Source organism: Thunnus maccoyii, chromosome 1 (assembly GCF_910596095.1).
Source record: "Thunnus maccoyii chromosome 1, fThuMac1.1, whole genome shotgun sequence".
Classification (NCBI taxonomy): Eukaryota; Metazoa; Chordata; class Actinopteri; order Scombriformes; family Scombridae; genus Thunnus; species Thunnus maccoyii.
This window is the reverse complement of record NC_056533.1, coordinates 23117586-23136100: the sequence shown is the minus strand read 5'-3', so window position 1 is coordinate 23136100 and position 18515 is coordinate 23117586. Positions and strand designations below refer to the sequence as shown.

General features: G+C 41.9%; 2 protein-coding genes across 13 annotated transcripts in view; one reads left to right on the top strand and one right to left on the bottom strand.

The window, feature by feature from the left end:
* The window catches only part of LOC121896996, a 235058-nt gene that overhangs the window by 75309 nt on the left and 141234 nt on the right, over positions 1–18515 (bottom strand). For 2 of the 4 annotated variants that reach the window (XR_006096161.1, XR_006096162.1), the window contains exons 3-4: positions 7456–7519; positions 6088–6219 (exon numbers count right to left, since the gene is read on the bottom strand). Coding sequence is in view for 1 of the 4 variants with exons in the window: in XM_042411206.1 (XP_042267140.1) it covers positions 5489–5594; positions 6088–6194 (213 nt within the window). In the remaining 3 variants the exon portion in view is untranslated. Of the gene's footprint in view, positions 1–5488; positions 5595–6087; positions 6220–7455; positions 7520–18515 lie in introns of all 4 variants that reach the window. The other 2 variants (XM_042411206.1, XR_006096163.1) reach the window with 2 other exon arrangements.
* Positions 1–18515, top strand: part of sox6 (SRY-box transcription factor 6) — a 141058-nt gene that overhangs the window by 104827 nt on the left and 17716 nt on the right. For all 9 annotated transcript variants that reach the window (XM_042411170.1, XM_042411179.1, XM_042411152.1 and 6 more), the window contains 4 exons: positions 36–115; positions 8478–8627; positions 10649–10829; positions 10961–11148. In XM_042411170.1, the coding sequence (XP_042267104.1) occupies positions 36–115; positions 8478–8627; positions 10649–10829; positions 10961–11148 (599 nt within the window). The remainder of the gene's footprint in view (positions 1–35; positions 116–8477; positions 8628–10648; positions 10830–10960; positions 11149–18515) is intronic.

Below are 18515 nucleotides of genomic sequence, written 5' to 3'. Positions count from 1 at the left end.
GTATGCATTGTTGTCTCCCTCTCTCTCTCTGACAGGTGATAACTACCCGGTGCAGTTCATTCCATCCTCAATGGCAGCTGCAGCAGCGTCAGGACTCAGCCCCCTCCAGCTTCAGGTATGTACTGTACTATGACAAAGAATGCTAGGGACGCCCGCCAAGCCCAGGGCAGAAAGGATGGCTAAGCAGCTGTACGCTAAGTAATGAGCTGCACACTAAATAATCCTGGAGGCCCCCAGCTCACACACGCTTATCACCTTACATATGTAATTTATCCTATTTTATAGAGGATTTATCCCCACTAGCTCTGCCAGACAGAGGAGTTAGGAAGATAATAGTTATTAGAGGGAATGAGAATCACTTTGGTTCCCTTAATCGTCTGCCAGTGAATTTATCAGAAGACAATTGACTGTGTAAGCAAAGAATCTCTGTCTTATTGCTTTTATCTGGTAAAACCACAATAATATTGCCAACCTGTTTTATCTCTGTGAAGGAAACAAAAAGAAAGAATAGACAAAAATATGAGTAATTTTATTGTGTGTGAGTAAGATTGAGTAGGAGTTTTTAGCCACAGAAAATGTTGGTATAGGCTCCAAGCCCTACAGGCTCCTCCAGGACTTTTTCCTCACACAGCATTTAAAAAAGCTGAACCCAGGTCAGGGCTTAACCTGAGGCCATAAGGTTTAATATAGATAATTATCTGCGTTCTATCCTTCAAGTGCTTACGACGATAAATACGACTGTTACCAGGGCTTCTCTCAGCCTATGCATGATCTTTGTTTCCAAATTGGTGATGAGGATTCCCTTGCTAAATTTCTCTGACCTTTATTTACATAAAAAAAACAAGGAGCAATAGGAAGCTGAATAACAACCACATACTGTATATTCTAGTACCACTGCTTCTCTAATTATGAGTTTCCTTTGCAGACTCGAGTAATTGTAGATCTTAAGTCCATTTGAAACAAGAAATCAGTACTTTTCTTCTGAAACAAAAGAAAGAAAAGATTAAAAAGCCTCTCTCCCAACATATGGTTAAGTGGCCACTGCTGCTTTGCCAACAATAGTGAAAAGTTATGGAAAGCTGTTACATGTGATGCTCAACAGCAGAGAGAAGTATGACAAGATTAAACAAGAGAGCTCAAGACTGAGGGGGAAGTCTGCACACTGATATATGTGGCATTTGTCCTTCAGAGGCTACCACTGTCAGTGTTAACGAGCCTTGGCAAGTTCTAACAATGCTTGCAGCTGGCTCTGAAGCGCTGTGCGTCATTATGCACCCATGAGAAGAGCGATCAGAAGCATGCAAGGTGTTAAATGAGTCTGCTCGTGTTTGAAGACGTGTGTCCGTGCGAGTATAAGATATACTCCACGTAAGTGAATATGTTTCTGGAGCGTATATGTGTTGCTTAGTTTGTGTATCGTAGAGAAGTCCATTGGAAAAGGAGTGGTAGATCAGACAGGCATGCTGAGTCTATTTATAGTGGTGTATGAGGTCAGATGAGACAGTCATATATCTGAAGGTTGGGGTGAGGAGGGTAGACAGGTCTAGAGTCATTAATTCTGATTATGTATCTAACCCTGGGAATGGGCAAAAACAGTGCCTCCAAGACCATGACTTGGCTGACCTTTACAGAACACAGTAAACAAAAAGAGGTGCATTTTCCATTAATTGAAGTCTGTCAGCCTGTCACATATTCCGCCTGCTGGCTGCTATTTACCCTGCATAGAGACTCCCCTTAAAACAGCAAGGCAAGTCAAACATGCCCTTTTCTACATAGCTGGGATCAACAAACCATGTGACTGCCACTACTTCCTCTACAAAGCACTGAGAACCTGCTATGATTAAAAACGTCATATCAAGCCAGACATGGAATTAAGTTAGAGTTGTCTCCTCCCTTTTAGAGCAATAATAGCAGCAGCACTGTCCTTTTTTCTTCCAAATTAAACTATTGAAAAACAGACACCATTTCAGAGCTCTGTATGTGTGTGTGAGTTGAAGAGAGAGGACTCATGAGTACAAAAGAAGCAGAAAAAAATGTTCAGAAGCATAAACAAAATGACAACCAGTGTAAAGCACAATGAAAAGGGGTCATTTAATTTGTTGAGAAAGAACTTAAGGAGATGTCTGTCTGGCAATGAGTGCAGTGAAGCACTGTGCCTGTGGTTGCATGTGTCTTAGTACTCCTGTAGTGACTACTTTACTTAACACATTATGTACATTGGTATAATAATGTTAGTTGTGATTTAAAAGTCCACTATTAAGAGTGTTTGGAATAAAAATGCCACTGGTTTAAAAAAAAAAAATGTTAGCACTTATGACATGTGGGATCATATTACAGAGTTTATTTGTCATGCATCATCAAGCACAATACTCCAATAACCCTTAAAACTGTCTTAAACTTTTCTAGTTTCACCTCTAAGCTCATTTTTCATTTTTTTTTCATTTCATTTTCCTCACTCACACACACAGACATATAAAATCCCACACACATATGGCTGAATAGCCTGCCCCCCCAATTAAAATATCTCTTCCTGTCAGCTGCATGGCAAGGTATAATTTTCACACATTTACTCAGTTTAGATTGTGCAATATATGAACCTTAGAAATTATCTTATTGGAAGAATTAATTCCCACAATGCTGCAGAGGTAATGTGATCAGCCAACCAGTCAGAGAGGCTAGCCGCTCCGTCAGTCTTAATGTTGGCCACGTAGCCTCTTCACAATCTCCTCTGTCATAACAGTCTGGGATCCAGCACCCTTCCCCGCCCTTTCTCTCTGAGAGAAGAAAACCCAACAAGGTAACAAAGGCTTAAAGCTGATGGATGTAAATGAATCTTCCCGGATGCGTTTGAGTGTTGGAGGCTGTAATTTGCTTGTCAATACAGGGTGGTAGCATCACTCTGGTGGCTGGCAGTCTGCAAGTGGCTGTCACCAGGCATTCCTGTACCACAGGGCAATTTCACTCAATGTTTTCCTGACAGATTGGCTCTCGTCCTCAACTCACAGGAGAGGAGGAGGGTAAACTATCCCAGCGCGACATGCCCCTCTTCATTAGTGCCCACACAGTGCCGGGATGAGCCCAGGACCAGCAGGAACAATGGCTCCATCCCTGGCTGTCCATCCCTGATTACAACTGACACCTCTCACCTAACAGAGGAAATTGTGCTTAGATTGTACCCCAGTCCGTCCGGACACCTACTATATTCAATTGAGCAAAGAGACAAGAAGGGAATTTCCCTAATTCCACAAAAGAAATTTCTATTTGGGATAGCACTTAATTTGTTGTTTGTACACTATACCTTGCATCAGTTGCCAAGTGAAAAAACAATTTACTTAAAGCCAATATGAACTTAATATATACTTTTTACAGAACCAATAAACATGAGGAAGACCTTTGAGAAAGAGCGTTTTATCATTGGGAGCAGACTTTGGGGTTTAAGACATTTTAAAGAAAGCATTATTGGATAAAATACAACATCTGGTTTCACTGTATGCAGTATCACTGTTAAGACTAAATAAATAGAAATCCTCTGCTTTCACTCAAACCTCCTTTTTCTATCTCCCGCTCTCTCTGTCTCATTCTCTTGCTCTTTCCCATCCACATCTTGAACCTCTAAGTGTCTTAGTTTGTGTATTTCTCTGTAAATTACTCCCCTCCACTTTTTGTCTCATTCTGTCCGGGTCTTACTCTTGCTCTTTTTACCCTGAATTGTCTAGGCTCATCACATCCTTGTAATTTACAGTACTGGAAGTCGAGCTGCTTGAGCTAAGACTTAACACTGCAATTACCATCCAATGTGTTTGCTATGGCATCTCTCTAGGCCCATGATAAACCTGGGCCCAGCCTCAGCGCTGGCTCCCACTCTAAAGATGAAAAGCAGCCCACATGCTCAGCAACAACCAGACCAGATCTCAAGCAGACAAACACATCTGAAGGAGTACTCAGTGGCTTAGACGACTGAAGTGATAAGAAAGAGTGTTACACAGTCAGGGGACAAACAGGAAGAAAGTGGGAGAGCAGCAAACCGCACATTATCTTTTGTTTGGATGTAAATGCCTGTGTAGTACAGATGTGAAGAAACGGCTTCCATCATTAACAAGTGAAGCACTTTTGACTTTGAAAGAGAGGGAGAGAGGAGGAGGGGAGAAAAGAGAAACAGACATACTGTAGAGAGCAGCTGTTTCTGTGTTTATGAGCAGAGGAGCCCAGTCTTTGAAGGTAACCCAGAGCAGTGCAGCGATGCTAGCTGTGTGTGGAAGGCTGGCTAATAGGACGGCTAGGTGAGCAGCTGGATAGAGGCAGTGGTGAACAGAGGGACAGATGGACAGATAGAGTGGATAATGCAGTGAGCAGCACTGAATGGGAGGGCTGGCTCTTGAGGCCCCTGGGCCTGGAGAACCCACACACACGTACACAAGAAGGGCTGTGTTTGTGTGTGTGCCAGACAGAAAAACTGAAAGGGAAGGGCCTAAATATATATATACTGTAGATGTAAGATACAGAAACAGAGAAAAGCAAGAGGAGGGAGGAGGGGTTAGAGCAGAGCAGGTTGGGTGCTAGCAGATGGGACAGATGTTGGGCCATACTGGAAAGCATCGGCACAGTGCACCAGGACGCCTTCCTCCACTCCTGACATCTGGGCCTAGCCTGGGTCAGCCTGCCTGGTCGCCCTGGGCAATGAGCCTGTACAAGCCTTGTGGCAAACAGGCCTGGCGCTGTGCTGCCTTTTAAATGGTGTGGTGCACTGAAGCACAGTTAATGCCCTCATATCCAGCCCAGTGCTCAGCGCCCAGGCCAGGCAGAGGTGAATGAGACATTGACAGACAGACAAACAGACACACACACACACACACACAAACACACAAGAGTCAGAGAGTGCAATTAAGAGAGTGTGGCAGTCATCAGATAATGCTCACCACACATAAAAATGCAGAGGATGTTAATTGGTTTTAGGAATTGAATTATGGTTTCAAGGCAATCTGTTTGCCTTTATTTTCATATTTTTGCAGGCCACAGTTGTAAATGTGCAATGTACCATCATTGCTGGCAGCAGGAAGTCTGACAAATATCTGCCACTGTATTTTCCAGCACATATTGCCATGCTGGGGCACTGCCTTTCTTGAAGAAAAACAAGATGCACATTTGATTTTCCACAGAAAGTTTTTTTTCTCTTTATACTACGAGGCATATGCTCCAGTATTTGCAGAAGGAAAATATAATGTAGATGGAAGTTATGAGAAAATTGTTTTTTCTCATAATTCACAAAATTGCATGACAGTATCAGCTGTGTTGTTTTACTAAATAAACAGAGGCTGCCCATCTTAATTGCTTAATATCATCTCCTGAATATGACTTCTGAGATGTCTAACATCATCAGCAGAGTGTGTAATCTCAGTTTAATGTCACAGGCAGAAAAGTGAACCTCCCCATTTAACCTCTGCTGCCTCCAGAGGGCTTGTTTTTAATTACCAGAGGCTAACAGGCTGACCTTGGGCATGCTGCACTCACTTTGAATCCATGTTTGCGGAGATCTGTTCCGCTCTATTGGGAGATAGGGAATGGTGAGGTCAAAAGAAAGACTGTAGATTTTGTTCCTGTGTTGAGAAACAGTGGTGTTTTTTTTTTTTAGCACATTTACTTTTCAAAGCACTAGAGAAACAACAAAAAAATAACATATTCTGTAATTGGTAAGTCATACATGCACGCTTTGAATTACATACAATTGCACTATGTTGCAATGCCTTCAAACAAAGAGATGCACGAGCAAATATTTCTCTTTTGCCAGCTTTCTCCCGTCACACAAATTGTGCCTTGGTGTATTGCTCCCTGGCTTTTGATAGACAGTAGACCGACAGACAGATATAGACAGATAGAAGTGTTATACAGTATGTTTCCTTGAGGGTTTTCCTGAACAAATGAAGCAAGACAATTACAGTGTGAAGAGTGTAGAGACAAAGAGGAAGATATAAAGGGAGAGGAAGAGTCTAGAGTTTCACTCAGGGTTTCACCTAGTCCTCCAACACCCTAGAGTCCGAGCACTGACTTTCAGCTTGACCCTCATTACCATGAACCTTTTGCTGCCCCCACCTGGCAAGAAGATACGAAGAAGGGGCTATTAGATGTGAGGGAATCATCTGGGGGAGGCAGGCAGATGTCTTCTGCTTAGGGAAACCAGCCTTGGCAGGATGCATCATCCTTCAGCCTTTGGCACCACATTGCCTGAAACATTAACAAGCTCTTGTAGAGGTTGTATTCCAAGTATGAATCTATGTCCCACAATAATTTTGTATTCCATTGTAAATTTACTGTCTTTAATTTCTTACCTAGACTTACCATAATGTTAAGGAAAAAGACTCCACACATTTAACACTGAGGCATTTCATATCTGTCCTTGAGCAGTGTGTAGTGGGCTAACACACCTTTCATCTGTCTTTCTCCCTGATTGTATTTATTGTTCTTTGGCTCTTGGAGGTAGATCGTTCTTGGTTAAAAGGGTAGCCGCTGCTTCTCACCCCATGGCACTGACCTGCTAATCAGTGCTGAAAAGGGACATCCTGACTGCTTCTAATTTGAGGCAAAGTCTAATTATGCTCTTTTTCCGGGACAATAAAGTTCTTCCCACTCAAGGTCAGGGGTATGCCCGTCAACAGGCCTGTTAGCAAACATCTGTCCAACAGATTCCACTTCCGCTCCTCTACTAAGACTTGTGCGTAGCCTGGAGTGACAGGCAGTGAATGGAGACTCCCTTCTCTCTCACTGTTTTTCTCTTACTCACTTAAACACACACAGACACACAGAGTGCCTTTACCACTGACATTAACTAAGTCTAGCTCAGATGAGAAGAAAATAGAGTTGGGTCCACTCCTGTGTCTATTCCTGCCGGAGACAAAAGGCCGTTTGTGAGGGAGGTGGGGGCAGTGCTATCATTGTGGGAACATAATCAGTCTGTCATTTCCGCTGCTCATGTGCTGTTGTTATCCCCAGGTCCCCTGGAAGAATGGACCGTTTGTACTGCCGCTTATGTGGCAGCGATAAAGTTTCTTACAGGGGCACATATGTGTTTATATCTGGAGATATGTGCATGGACATAAAGTGCTTTGTTTGGCTTTAGTCTGCATCTACACTGCCGAAGGTGAGGCCAGTGGGGTCGAGGTTGTTTTTTCCATCCACACAAATGCAGTCTGTATGTGGCCAGTCAAACCAGGAAATGAGACAGGGTTTGCCGATTGGCCAGAGGAAGAGAAATTAGATTCTCCCTGACAGCACCATCTGACTGAATAACACAACAAACCATAAGGCTTACCTAGTCTGAGGAGCAGGCCAGTGGGGGAGTTAAGGGGTGCTATCTGTTTGATGAAGTGGCTACATGGAGTAACACTCTTTCCCAGACAGTAGCTCTATTTGACAGACCCCTGCCATTTGCAGCAGGAGACAAAAGCCAATTTCATCACTTACCTGGTGGCCAATCAATAGAGACCTGTGGCGGAAAGAAGTCTAGGCAGGGCAGGAGTTCTGAGCTCTGTAGGCACAGTAAAACAAGTACAAAAATAATCATTTAAATAAATCAGTCTAGTATTATTTGTTTCAGGTTTTAATTATATAAAAAATAAGCACACAACTTAATGCCAAGACATTTAACCGTAACCTAATCCAGGATAAAGGATGTGAATTGCTATGTCAAAAATCAGATCCAAAAGACAATTAACAGTCTGTGGCTCACCAGATTTTTTTTAATACTTTCAAAACCTCATATCAACGTCCTTAACCACCCTTTATAGTGTATGCCACATAATCAGCCCAGCGGTGGAAACGTAAATTAAGCTTTCAGAGTTCAACCCTGTTACAGGCACAACTGTTATTGAGTGCCTTGCCAGTCATTTGAACCACCCTCTTGTGTGGTAATGTCACAAACAGTTGGACATCTTACTGATTTAACGCCAAGGAAAATAACGATGATTACATCAGTGTTCTTTGTGCAGGTTTCTAAGCCTCAATAATGCTTGTGTTTAACATATTCTATGATGGCAATCCAACTGAGGTTGGGTTTCGAACATTGTGGAATGGGCCTGTCTCACATGGCTGTGTGGAGACAAATCACAGGCCAGAAACTTCAATGGGAAGCTGTGTAGATCTTGAGAAATGAGAGATCTTTGCTAACACACTTGCATCCAGTCGGCAAACTTTTCTCTGTGATGAGTGGAAAATAGGGGCTCCAAGTATTTTGAATGAAAGCCATCTCTGTGTGGTTTTTAAGACTGCTGTCTCTCTCTGGGTTCAGCCTTTGAAATACAGTTAAGACCTTTGATGGAGGTTCTCTGCCAGCCTCATGGAAAGAGAGGAAAGACGTAAAAGAGAGAGATGAAGGCAGACACAGAAGCAGAGAGAGTTCTAGGGAGAGGAAAAGACAGAATATAAAACTTTGAATGTTTGCTGGATTTGGATGTTAATGCCTTGTGGGTTTCTCCACCTCCCTACAGCAACTGTATGCCGCCCAGCTTGCCAGCATGCAGGTCTCTCCTGGAGCCAAGATGCCTCCACTCCCCCAGCCCCTCAATGCGAGTGGGCCCATTTCTCCCTCCTCTCTGAAGAATGACAAGAGTTCCTCCAGCCCCATCACTCAAGTCAAGGTACAACCCTCAGCTACTTCAACCTGCCCACCCACCAGCCCAGGCATTGAGTGGTACTTGACCTAGCCTTGCCTAGTTGTTGTTGTCTCAATAAACTAGTAGCTATACTGTTCGCTACTCCAGTATTACAGCAGGCGGATGCTGAGTCCAGCCTCGAACAGGCCATCAATCTGCGAGGCTTTAACAAGGCCCTCTCTCTCTCTTAACCAGAACTCTGTGGACATGGTTGCTATGGCTATGGCTGCTCCAAGCCAGTAATTTGTGGAACACATGGTTTCTAATTTTTTTTTTTTTCACAATGAAAAGTTTTTTTTTCTTTTATTGTAACTGAAATGGAATAAAACCATTACAATAATGCTATGCAAATGCTGACAAAAGTGAAGCAAAAAGTAGCGTTGATGACTTTTTTGCCTTGTAAACAAACTGAATGCAGGGTGTATTTTCTGCTGCTGTGTGGCAGGATTCCACTAGACCTCCGTGCAGAGGAAAGGCCATATACATCATCCCCACTCACTAAGGCCATAATCAGAAACATACGCCCATTTGGAGTAGTTTAGCTTAATAATATCACAATGGAGAAAGGCCATAAATCATGTCTTGAAATAGAGGGAAGGCACTTTGGCTTTCTCTTCGCTATGCTCTCTGTGTTACCCACACATAGAAACACAAACATATGCACACACAATCCTTCAGGTCTCGAGCCTCCTGGGATTTCCTTTGAAAGATTGCCATCAAACTGACTCAACACTGTAATTTCATCACATGAACAAAAGTCTCTATTTATCAGATTAGATGCTAATTCAGTCAATAGTAATACAACACTAATTCTTGTAAAAATATTACGAATAGTGCCAAATATAATTGACAAAATTAAGAATTTAAATGAAATTAATTATATATAAATGGAAAGTAAATATATCCTGGCATCGTCCCATCTGTATCCACTGTCCAATAGAATCAGACTGCCTTTAGTTTTGTTTGTCTGCTTTCAGCTTCACTGCATGACAAACTGTTATTGGCACAGCAATAACAAGGCCTTGGGGCAGTCTATGCTTGAGCCATATGTTTGGACAAGGAGACACTTGGGCTTTGAAAAACACTGTTAACGACAGCATGAGCCCTAATCTGGTTTGAAAGACTGCTATATACACAGGGCGATTTACACTGCAGAAAGCGAGTTTTCTTCTGGGATGCGAATGTTTGAGTTGTTTCTATTCAGAATAATTCAGCATTCGTTGTATTAAAGCAAATCTACTGTGCGTATTGATTTTACTGTGTCAAATGTCTTATTATGAATCAGTGCTATTTTTAATTTATCTATATATGATAATATTCTTAATTTATTTGCATTGGACATGATTTTCAGTGAATGCTGCAGAAGCTGCAACCAGCTCAGCTAATACAGCACTAAATGCATGTATCCTCCTCTGACCTCACCTCCTAACTATACCATTTAGGTGTTTCCTAAATCATATCATATTGTATATTTTAGGAACAGGCATATCAAAGTGTATGATAAAACCAAGTATGCACAAATGAGGAATGAAATGAGAAAACAAGTTAATGAAGTAGATAATGTGAGTCGACATCTGATGAATGGAACAGCTGTCTTTGATCATTGGCAGCGCTGTTATCTGGTCATTATTTATTCTTCGAACCAGAGTGCAGACACAGAGAGCAGGGAGGAGGAGAGGGAGAACAGATGAAGATGTACAGTGAGACAGAATCTGCTTTAATTAGTGTGAACAAAGGCGCTGGGCAACTGTGAGGAAGATCGCAGTGGCGCAGCTCTAAAGGAAGGATGGATGAGGAGGAGAGGAGAGGAGAGGAGAGGAGAGGAGAGGAGAGAAGAGGAGAGGAGAGGAGAGCCAGGGAGGTGTGGATCAGGATAGGGAGCCTATAATTAACCAGGAACAGAGGAGAACTGTGCTGTCTGGGAATCCAGAGCTCCTACAAAAGTGGAAGGGGGGGGCACCTATTCACATCTGTCTTCTCTCCTACTCCTATCTCTGCTGCCGTAGGAGGAAGGAACACAGCCGCTCAACCTTTCTGCTCGGCCAAAGACGACGGAACTGGTCAAATCCCCGACATCACCAACACAAAACCTGTTCCCCGGCTGTAAAAGCAGCCCAAACAGTCTTGTCAGCAAGGGTGGTATCCCCAGCCCACTCGGAGGCGGCCTGGGTCGAGGCTCCTCTCTGGGTAAGGCCGCAAACATGATCCCACACATACACACAAATTTGCACTGTTCAAACACAGACTTTCAGAAGAAGAAAGAGAACACATTGTAAGGTTTTGGTACAACAAACTAACTTTATTGTGTGTGTGTGCAGACATCCTGTCCAGCCTAAACTCTACCGCATTGTTCGGGGACCAGGACACGGTGATGAAGGCCATCCAGGAGGCTCGTAAAATGAGGGAGCAGATCCAGAGGGAACAGCTGCAACACCACCAGCAGGGCATGGAGGCAAAGCTGTCCGCCCTCAGTTCAGTGGGCCTCAACAACTGCAGAGTTGACAAGGTAAGTACTACTGTCTAACAGTCTGTGTCTATTTTATTCCGGTCAAGTCCCCCAGATGCACGTTTACTCCATTGCAAGCTTTTTCCACCAATCAAAAAACAATCAGTTGACCACAACGAGTGTTCAGCTCTCCCTGAAAGTAGTTGAGGAAAGAAACTAATAAAGTGGAACATGCTGATTTAGATATAGCATTAATTCTTAAGACTAATTTTTCTTTAATCCGTGTCCAGGGTGGTCTTATTGATAAGTGCTGGCGTAGTTCAGCACGTACATGAGTGTTTACTCAAATTTGTACGAATATGTTTGTGTGTGCATGCTGCGAGAGGTGTCGGTGTTGTTGATGTTGGTGTGAGGGCCATGACAGGCCATGGCAGTGCCCGGTGTGGGTTAAGAAGACTCTGAAGTCTCTGCCCAATTAAAGCAGACTTGCAGCCCTCTCCGTCCCCTGACACGGGATGGGGCTGCTTTGTACCAGGAGCACACACTCCCAGGGATTCCCTTTAAAAATATCTTCAATCGATGAGTCAATCAAGGAGAGAAAAAAGCTGTCCTCCTCTCTTCAGCTTGATGCCATGTTGCCAGTTGGCTGTGAGGAGCAGGCAGGAACTGGGAGCGATTCTCATTAATATTTCAGCACCTGACACTTTCAACCAACAGCCTCAACTAGGTCAATGTATATGTAAAAAAGTCAATGAATATCTATTTTGATTTCCCTCTAATTTGGTGTTTGGAAGAGATTACTGTCTATGCAGGTGGCAATCAACTATGCTCTTACTGAAGTGAAGCAGATAAATTGGTGCAGCCCACAGAGCGGACAGAGACAGATCTCTTGCACTTACTAAGTCAAAAAAGATAGGATTTAAACAATAATGAATTATTCCATAATCAAATTTTTATACTAAACTGTTATTACAAGTATACCAAGTCACAATATCTAACTAAATATAAACAATGAAACAGATACATAATCTTGCACAAAGTTCAGTTACAATGGAAACCACTTATAGGGATCAAAGTTACAGAGATCAACTATATTATTACATCATTATATGGATCAAAAAGCTCGGGACAGCATCATTCCAATAGACATGCTGTTTAAGTAATTTGCTTATATTAAACAAGTGTTCATTTTGGGTCTTTTCATACATGACGACATATGGAAAAAAATTTTTAAAAACTACGGTAATTCACCATTACCGTACCATTATTGCCTCGCGGTAACCTGTCTGCTTCTGGCTGGTTACCTGAGGCTGGTGCTGCGTTCAAAATGAAATCATGACGAGTAAAAGAAAGTCATCTTCTCTCAATGAAAAACGTAGTCTCTTTGAAGCTTATGGCAAACTGCCAAAAACAAGCCAACAAGATGCAGCAGCGAAATTACTACGAGATGCAGCGGCGAAACAAACAAGAGTTTGAAACAGCTGTACTGTATTTTGAAACAGTCAATGATATTCAGTAAATACCGAAGGTGTCCATCTCATTACTTTATATCCATGTAATAAATATACAAATGTTAATTTAGATGGTAAAGGAAAAAAGCATTGGTTATAATACTCATCCAATTATAGTGATCAATTTGACCCAGATAGATGTGATCTCCACTGTATAAGCTTTATTTCCTATTTTTAGCTTTATTTGTTCATTTGTCACGGTATGTGAAGCTTTTAGCATGAGTATGCAAGCTCCCTTTTTTCACTCAGTCACAGGAGCTGGTGCAGCTGCCGTCCCACCTCCACCTAAGGTGAGCCTGTGGTCAACCAAGCAGCTGAATCTGCCGTGACATGAAAGCAGTAACTCAACAATGCATGTGCAGAGTCATTTTCAACAAGCAGCACACACCTACAGCTACATTGTCCTTAGCAGGTAGAGCTTAACGGCTTTTTATTCCCAGCTTAGTCTTTTGTAAGATTTAGCTTTGTTTCCTCTGAATTTTGGACTTGTTTGTTCAGTAAGTAGTCATCTCAGAGCAGGAGAATGCTTCTTTTTTTTCCCCTAAAGGGATCTTCTGCTTGAAATATCTAGTCACTCCTCACCTGTAATCTGCCTTTTGTGTTTTTTGAAAAAGAGAGAAACAAAGTGTGTGTGTGTGTGTGTGTGTGTGTGTGTGTGGTTGATAAATGAATATACTAGTAGGATTATAGTATTGACGACACAAAATTGAAACACTTAATAATAATTTGTGTTTCTTTCAAAAACCTAACAATATAAGTAATTAAAATCCTTTCCTCAGGTAATATGTTCCTGTTTTCATTAGGCCAGCTATATGTCTTGTTGAATGACACCTTAACTGAGCTCATGCTTGACTCTCTGGCTCGCGCAAATCATGGTGAAATATTGTCGCCTCTTATTTTCAATGACACTGCCCCTATTAGGATGGTGTGAAATTAGAGGCACGCTTTATCAAGTCAGCTAAAAGAATTGCCCCATCATCTTCATCCCTCTGCTGCTATAAAGAACAGTGGGTTGTAATTCAGCAGTGAAATGAGGGAGAAGGAGAGAGAGTCTTTTGCTGATACAAGCCAACGGACTAGAAAGGTTTGAATGCCCCTGATAAAAGCTTTCACTTTGGTCAGTTTCAGAATATTAATATTTCAAGAAAGCGCCTCACCTGACATAAATATGGTGGGGTCTTTAATAGCTCCCCTCCCAGTCTCTTGTTTGGAAGTTTATCATAGTGAGAGCTTACAGAAGAAGATTCTGGAAAGGTAACATAAATGGGATTAAGGAGAGGTTAAGATCATCCAGTGTGGCTGTTAGAGGGGGATATTAAATATTGATTCATCTCACTGTAATGACCGGGCAGAGGAGTGGGTCTAAGTGCTGCTTACAGATGGATCAATTCATCTTTTCATACAAAGTGTGTCTGAACACTACAATGCATTCCTCCCTAAGCTTTATCACTATGACTCTCTCTCCTCCTCTCTCTCCCTTCCTGACCATTGACCTAGGAGAACATAGTGTAGATCAGACTCTCTGCTCTACAGTACACAAGCCTTTAACCTGAGGACATGTAAAATATTCATGCTTTGCAGAAGACAATTTTCTTGCTTGTCTTTTTCTCTGTTTTTACTATATCCCATCAGTACAATAAAACCTTTTACAAGCCTTCTGCAATTTACCTTTTTGAAATATTTATCTAAAGGTATTATTGTCTGCAGAGGGCAATTACTTTGTTCCATTATTTACTATCTCCTCTTCACCCAGTGGAAGCTTTTACCTAGAATGCGAAACTATGCCTACAGTCAAATACAGTACTGTACATCTGAATCCATTTGTAACCATTTGAATTGTTTCTCTCTATTATGCACTGTAGCTATAACTGGATATGCTGTTTTCCAGGGTCATGGATGAATAAATATCAAGCATCTGTATGTTTTCAGTCAGATGTTACATTCAGAATCAACATTTATGGCCTTTTGGAATATATGGCCAGTGGGTCAGAAATGTGGTACCTTCTCCTAATGAATTTTCACTGGTGAAGCAGACAAAAACAATCATTTTTGAGAAATTAAAGTAATGTATTTATGTGAATTGTTTATAATCAAACGCCATAGTTTTTTCTGAAAAATAATTTAGAAAAAAAATATATGATGAATAATTCCAGAAAGTAACTTAGCCCATATGGTCCTCTTTGTGTTTATATTATATAACTAAATGACACAGATTTGACTTTTGTTGTAACCAGACACAACATGGAAAAAGCAAACAGCAAAAGCCTGAGTGTTAATTCAAGAGAAGTGGTCCATCTATTGTCACTAAAGAGCTGGTCAGGTATAGCCAAATGGCTGCATTGCCATTGTTGTACACACCGGTAGTGTAATTGTCTGTAAACTGTAAATTGCCTGTAAATGAGTAGCTTAATTCCTCTTACACAGAAATTGTAGAGAAATAGTACAGCACTGATTCAATTTTCAGCCTCAACAAACTGTTGCCTCCATGACAAAAGAAAAAAAAAACAATCTTTTTCACTCCATATTTCAAACTTTCAGTCTACATCTGTCTTTAACAAACATGCAAGTTCTTAACATGCAAGTTCCTAACCAGTCCAATCTGACCGGTTAGAAAAGGCACACCAGGTATGAGAGTCAGCCACCAGCCAAGCAGAAAAAAAGAGATAAAAGACTTATCACGATCTGGGTCGATGACTGACCAGTCACCGGCCCAAATCTGCAATTTACTGGCCCTGGGCCATTGGGCAAGCCTTGTTGTGAACCCTGTATCAGTCCAGAAATCTGTCATACTTCACTATAATAGTCAGGTATGACAGATTTCTGGACAGATGCATCCCTTTCTCTAGCTTTAGTTCTGTAGGAGTTGCATATGTGATGCCCCGGGAGGTTGTGTGAGATAAAATATATTCCTCTGCTGACAGGTCTCTAACTGGAATCAAAAGGTGAAAGGCCAGTGTATTAACCTATTGAACTGCCCTTTTCTGCCCCGCAACACCTCCTCTCCTCAGTATTGATAACTACAATTGTCCATTTCCCGTATCCCAAAGCTCAGCCTGTAAATATTCAAATGGAGCTTACACTTGTGCTCCACAAAATCCGGACTCCTAACCTATTGGTTATAGTCGTTACACTGTTCCCTCCTGTGTGTGTGTGTGTGTATGTGTGTGTGTGTACATGTGCATGCATGTGTGTGTATATGTGATGTCAGGGCTCTATTCAGGCAAAGCCCTCACAAAGACTTTGAATATAATCTTGTCTGGTCTGCAGCCCTGGAAGCAATTTTCTGCTCCTTTTCGACTGCTGTCTTGGAAATTGCAAACCAAGGCGTTTTGGCTGCAATGTAAATCCTTGGCATACAAGGGTTTGCCCATCCAAATTAGATTATGCTCAGCTCCCAGACACTGGCTGTAGCCAGCAAGTGCTATTGTGAAGATTGCTTACATTAATGCTTTGTCCAATTGTTCACATTTGCCAAAAGAATAAAAATAATGTATGACTCTGGATAATATGTGCCTGTGCATGTGTGTGTGAGTCTGTGTATGCCTGCGGGCTTCTGTCCCAGGTCAGGTCTTTTGCTCTGTCTCGTCTCTTCCCCAGAAAGACATCAAGACTGCATCTTGGTTGGGTCACTTGGCAGTAGTGGCTCCATTATTTTCTACAGTTGTCATTTTACATGGTGAATTTCTGGCCTGCTGCAGTTGCTCAGAAATGCCGCTGGCCCCAGTAGCGAAGACCTGTGATGCGGCGCTCACCACAAGGCACACACTACAAAAGACAAGGAAAAGAATAAGCCACAAAGGACCATTTATAGTCTATGGTATTGTTGCAGTCGGAACATAATGGCTCTAGTGTCCAACAAGTCTTGAGGTTTTGTCCATATGTGAAAAGGGTTTTGGTAATGCTGCGGTTTCTAATATCCTGCTGTTTGCAACCTGGAAGGTCTGATAAGAAAGGAGATTTTAGCCCACCTTAATGTTCCCTCAAGGATCTGGTGAACAGTTCTGATGAGATCATTGAAGACTGGACACACATTAAAGTATATGATCTCAACACAGATTATCTAAGCAGCGTGGTTGGGTTGGGTCAGTTTCCAGTTTTGCCAGTCCGGTCTGGTGTATGAGCTTAAACCAATTTGATTTTATGCAAAACGACTGAATCAGCATTTATCATTATGAGACGTCTAACCGTCTCACACGGATGGTCCGACACCGATGGGGCCGTCTCCTGCTGTCCACCCAGTTGGACTCCAAAGATGAGCTGGAGGAGGTAGGCTGACCCCGGCTAACGGCACAGATCTCACTGATAACCCGGATAAACCTGGCCGGGCCGCTTACAGCTTCCAGCAGTCTGAGAGCAGCTTGTGTTTCGAAAACAACACACAGATTCAAAGGGACGGAATGGATCATTTAATCAGCCTGCATGGCAGCTAGCAGCTAGTTAGCATGGCTAACATTGTTAGCATAGCATAGCCGTGCCGTACTATTTGTAGCCATGTTGTTTCCAGCTATTAAACTGGAAACACTGCTGCTACACACAGCACCCTAGCACAAAAAGAAAAGTTAAGTTGAATGGTTGTTGTGAGAAATAAAAACACGATGTGTCACTTAGTTGTCCTAACTGTGGTGCCGCTACACTCAATCATAGGCTCTTCTTATGTTCCACTCGGAAACGTATGAGTAACATGAGACACCTGGTGGTAAAATTCAGTATTACCGGTCTGGTATTCAGCTTAATTTCAAATTGGTTTGAAAATTTTTACATTGGCCCAACACTAGTGTGGACAGGAACTGAATAACTGAACAGTGTGTCAGAAATATCCTCATCCCGGAGATGTTTATATATTATACACCTCTAAAATGATTTCAATTTCAGCTAATCTAAGTCTAATTGGGAACATAACACAATTATGATATTTTCATTCAATAAAAGATATGTTAATAATATATTTTATGTGGCAATGTTAACATAAGAAACTATCACAGAAGTGTTGTTACAAAGTTGACATAGACATTTAGAGGAAATGCATTTGTTAAGACTAAATGCACATTTCAAATTGATGCTGAAGGGTCACATTTTGTGAGTTTGACTTTTCCTTCCAACAAAATATAAGTCATCCTGAATAATGATAGCATATTCTTTTATTAAAAACAAACAATAAACATTAAATTGGCACAAAGCCCAGAATAGGGTTAGCTAACCAATCTTTTTCATAGTTTAAGCCCCTTAATTTAATTAAAGGCCTTTTTCCCTCTGTTTTAAACAAATGAGGTGATGCCCTGGCAGTAGAAATGGGACTGGAATAGCTGGCCATCTCTGCTCTGTGTGATGTCGAGGACGACTCCTATAGAACAGATGCCAGCCTTTTGTGGCTGCTACTGTTGATTCTGCTGCTTCCTGCATTAGCCTTAGCAAAGGGAGAGCAACAGTCTGCATGAAAGGAACTGTGGGTTTACCGCATGGCTGGATGTACTTAACATTTAAATGGTTCAAAACTAGCAAAAACTACTGGAAAGCTGCAGACTTATAAATAACATTGCAACTGGTTACAATAAAAATACAAAACAGATGAGGCGCAGAGCTGTGAGGAGCTGTAGCCACGGTTAAGTCCAGTCTTTGTCTCCATCAGGGCTGGGACATATTGTTGAGGGGTTTAGTCTGAGACGCTCAGAGTCTTCACTTGAGGGCCACAGACCACAGTGATGACTGACACTTGATACACAAAGACCTGTATTGTGGTCAGAAAGCCACTGCCTTTAACTTGCCACATACCAGGTGTGTGATATAACCAAAGCCAGTTCAACACATTATCAAACATAAGTGGCTGTTTAGGGTCCTGCAGCTTTTAAAGGTTCCAACCATGAAAATTTTAAACATATGCGATCATATACTTTCCACTGTGTAGGAAATATAGATGAG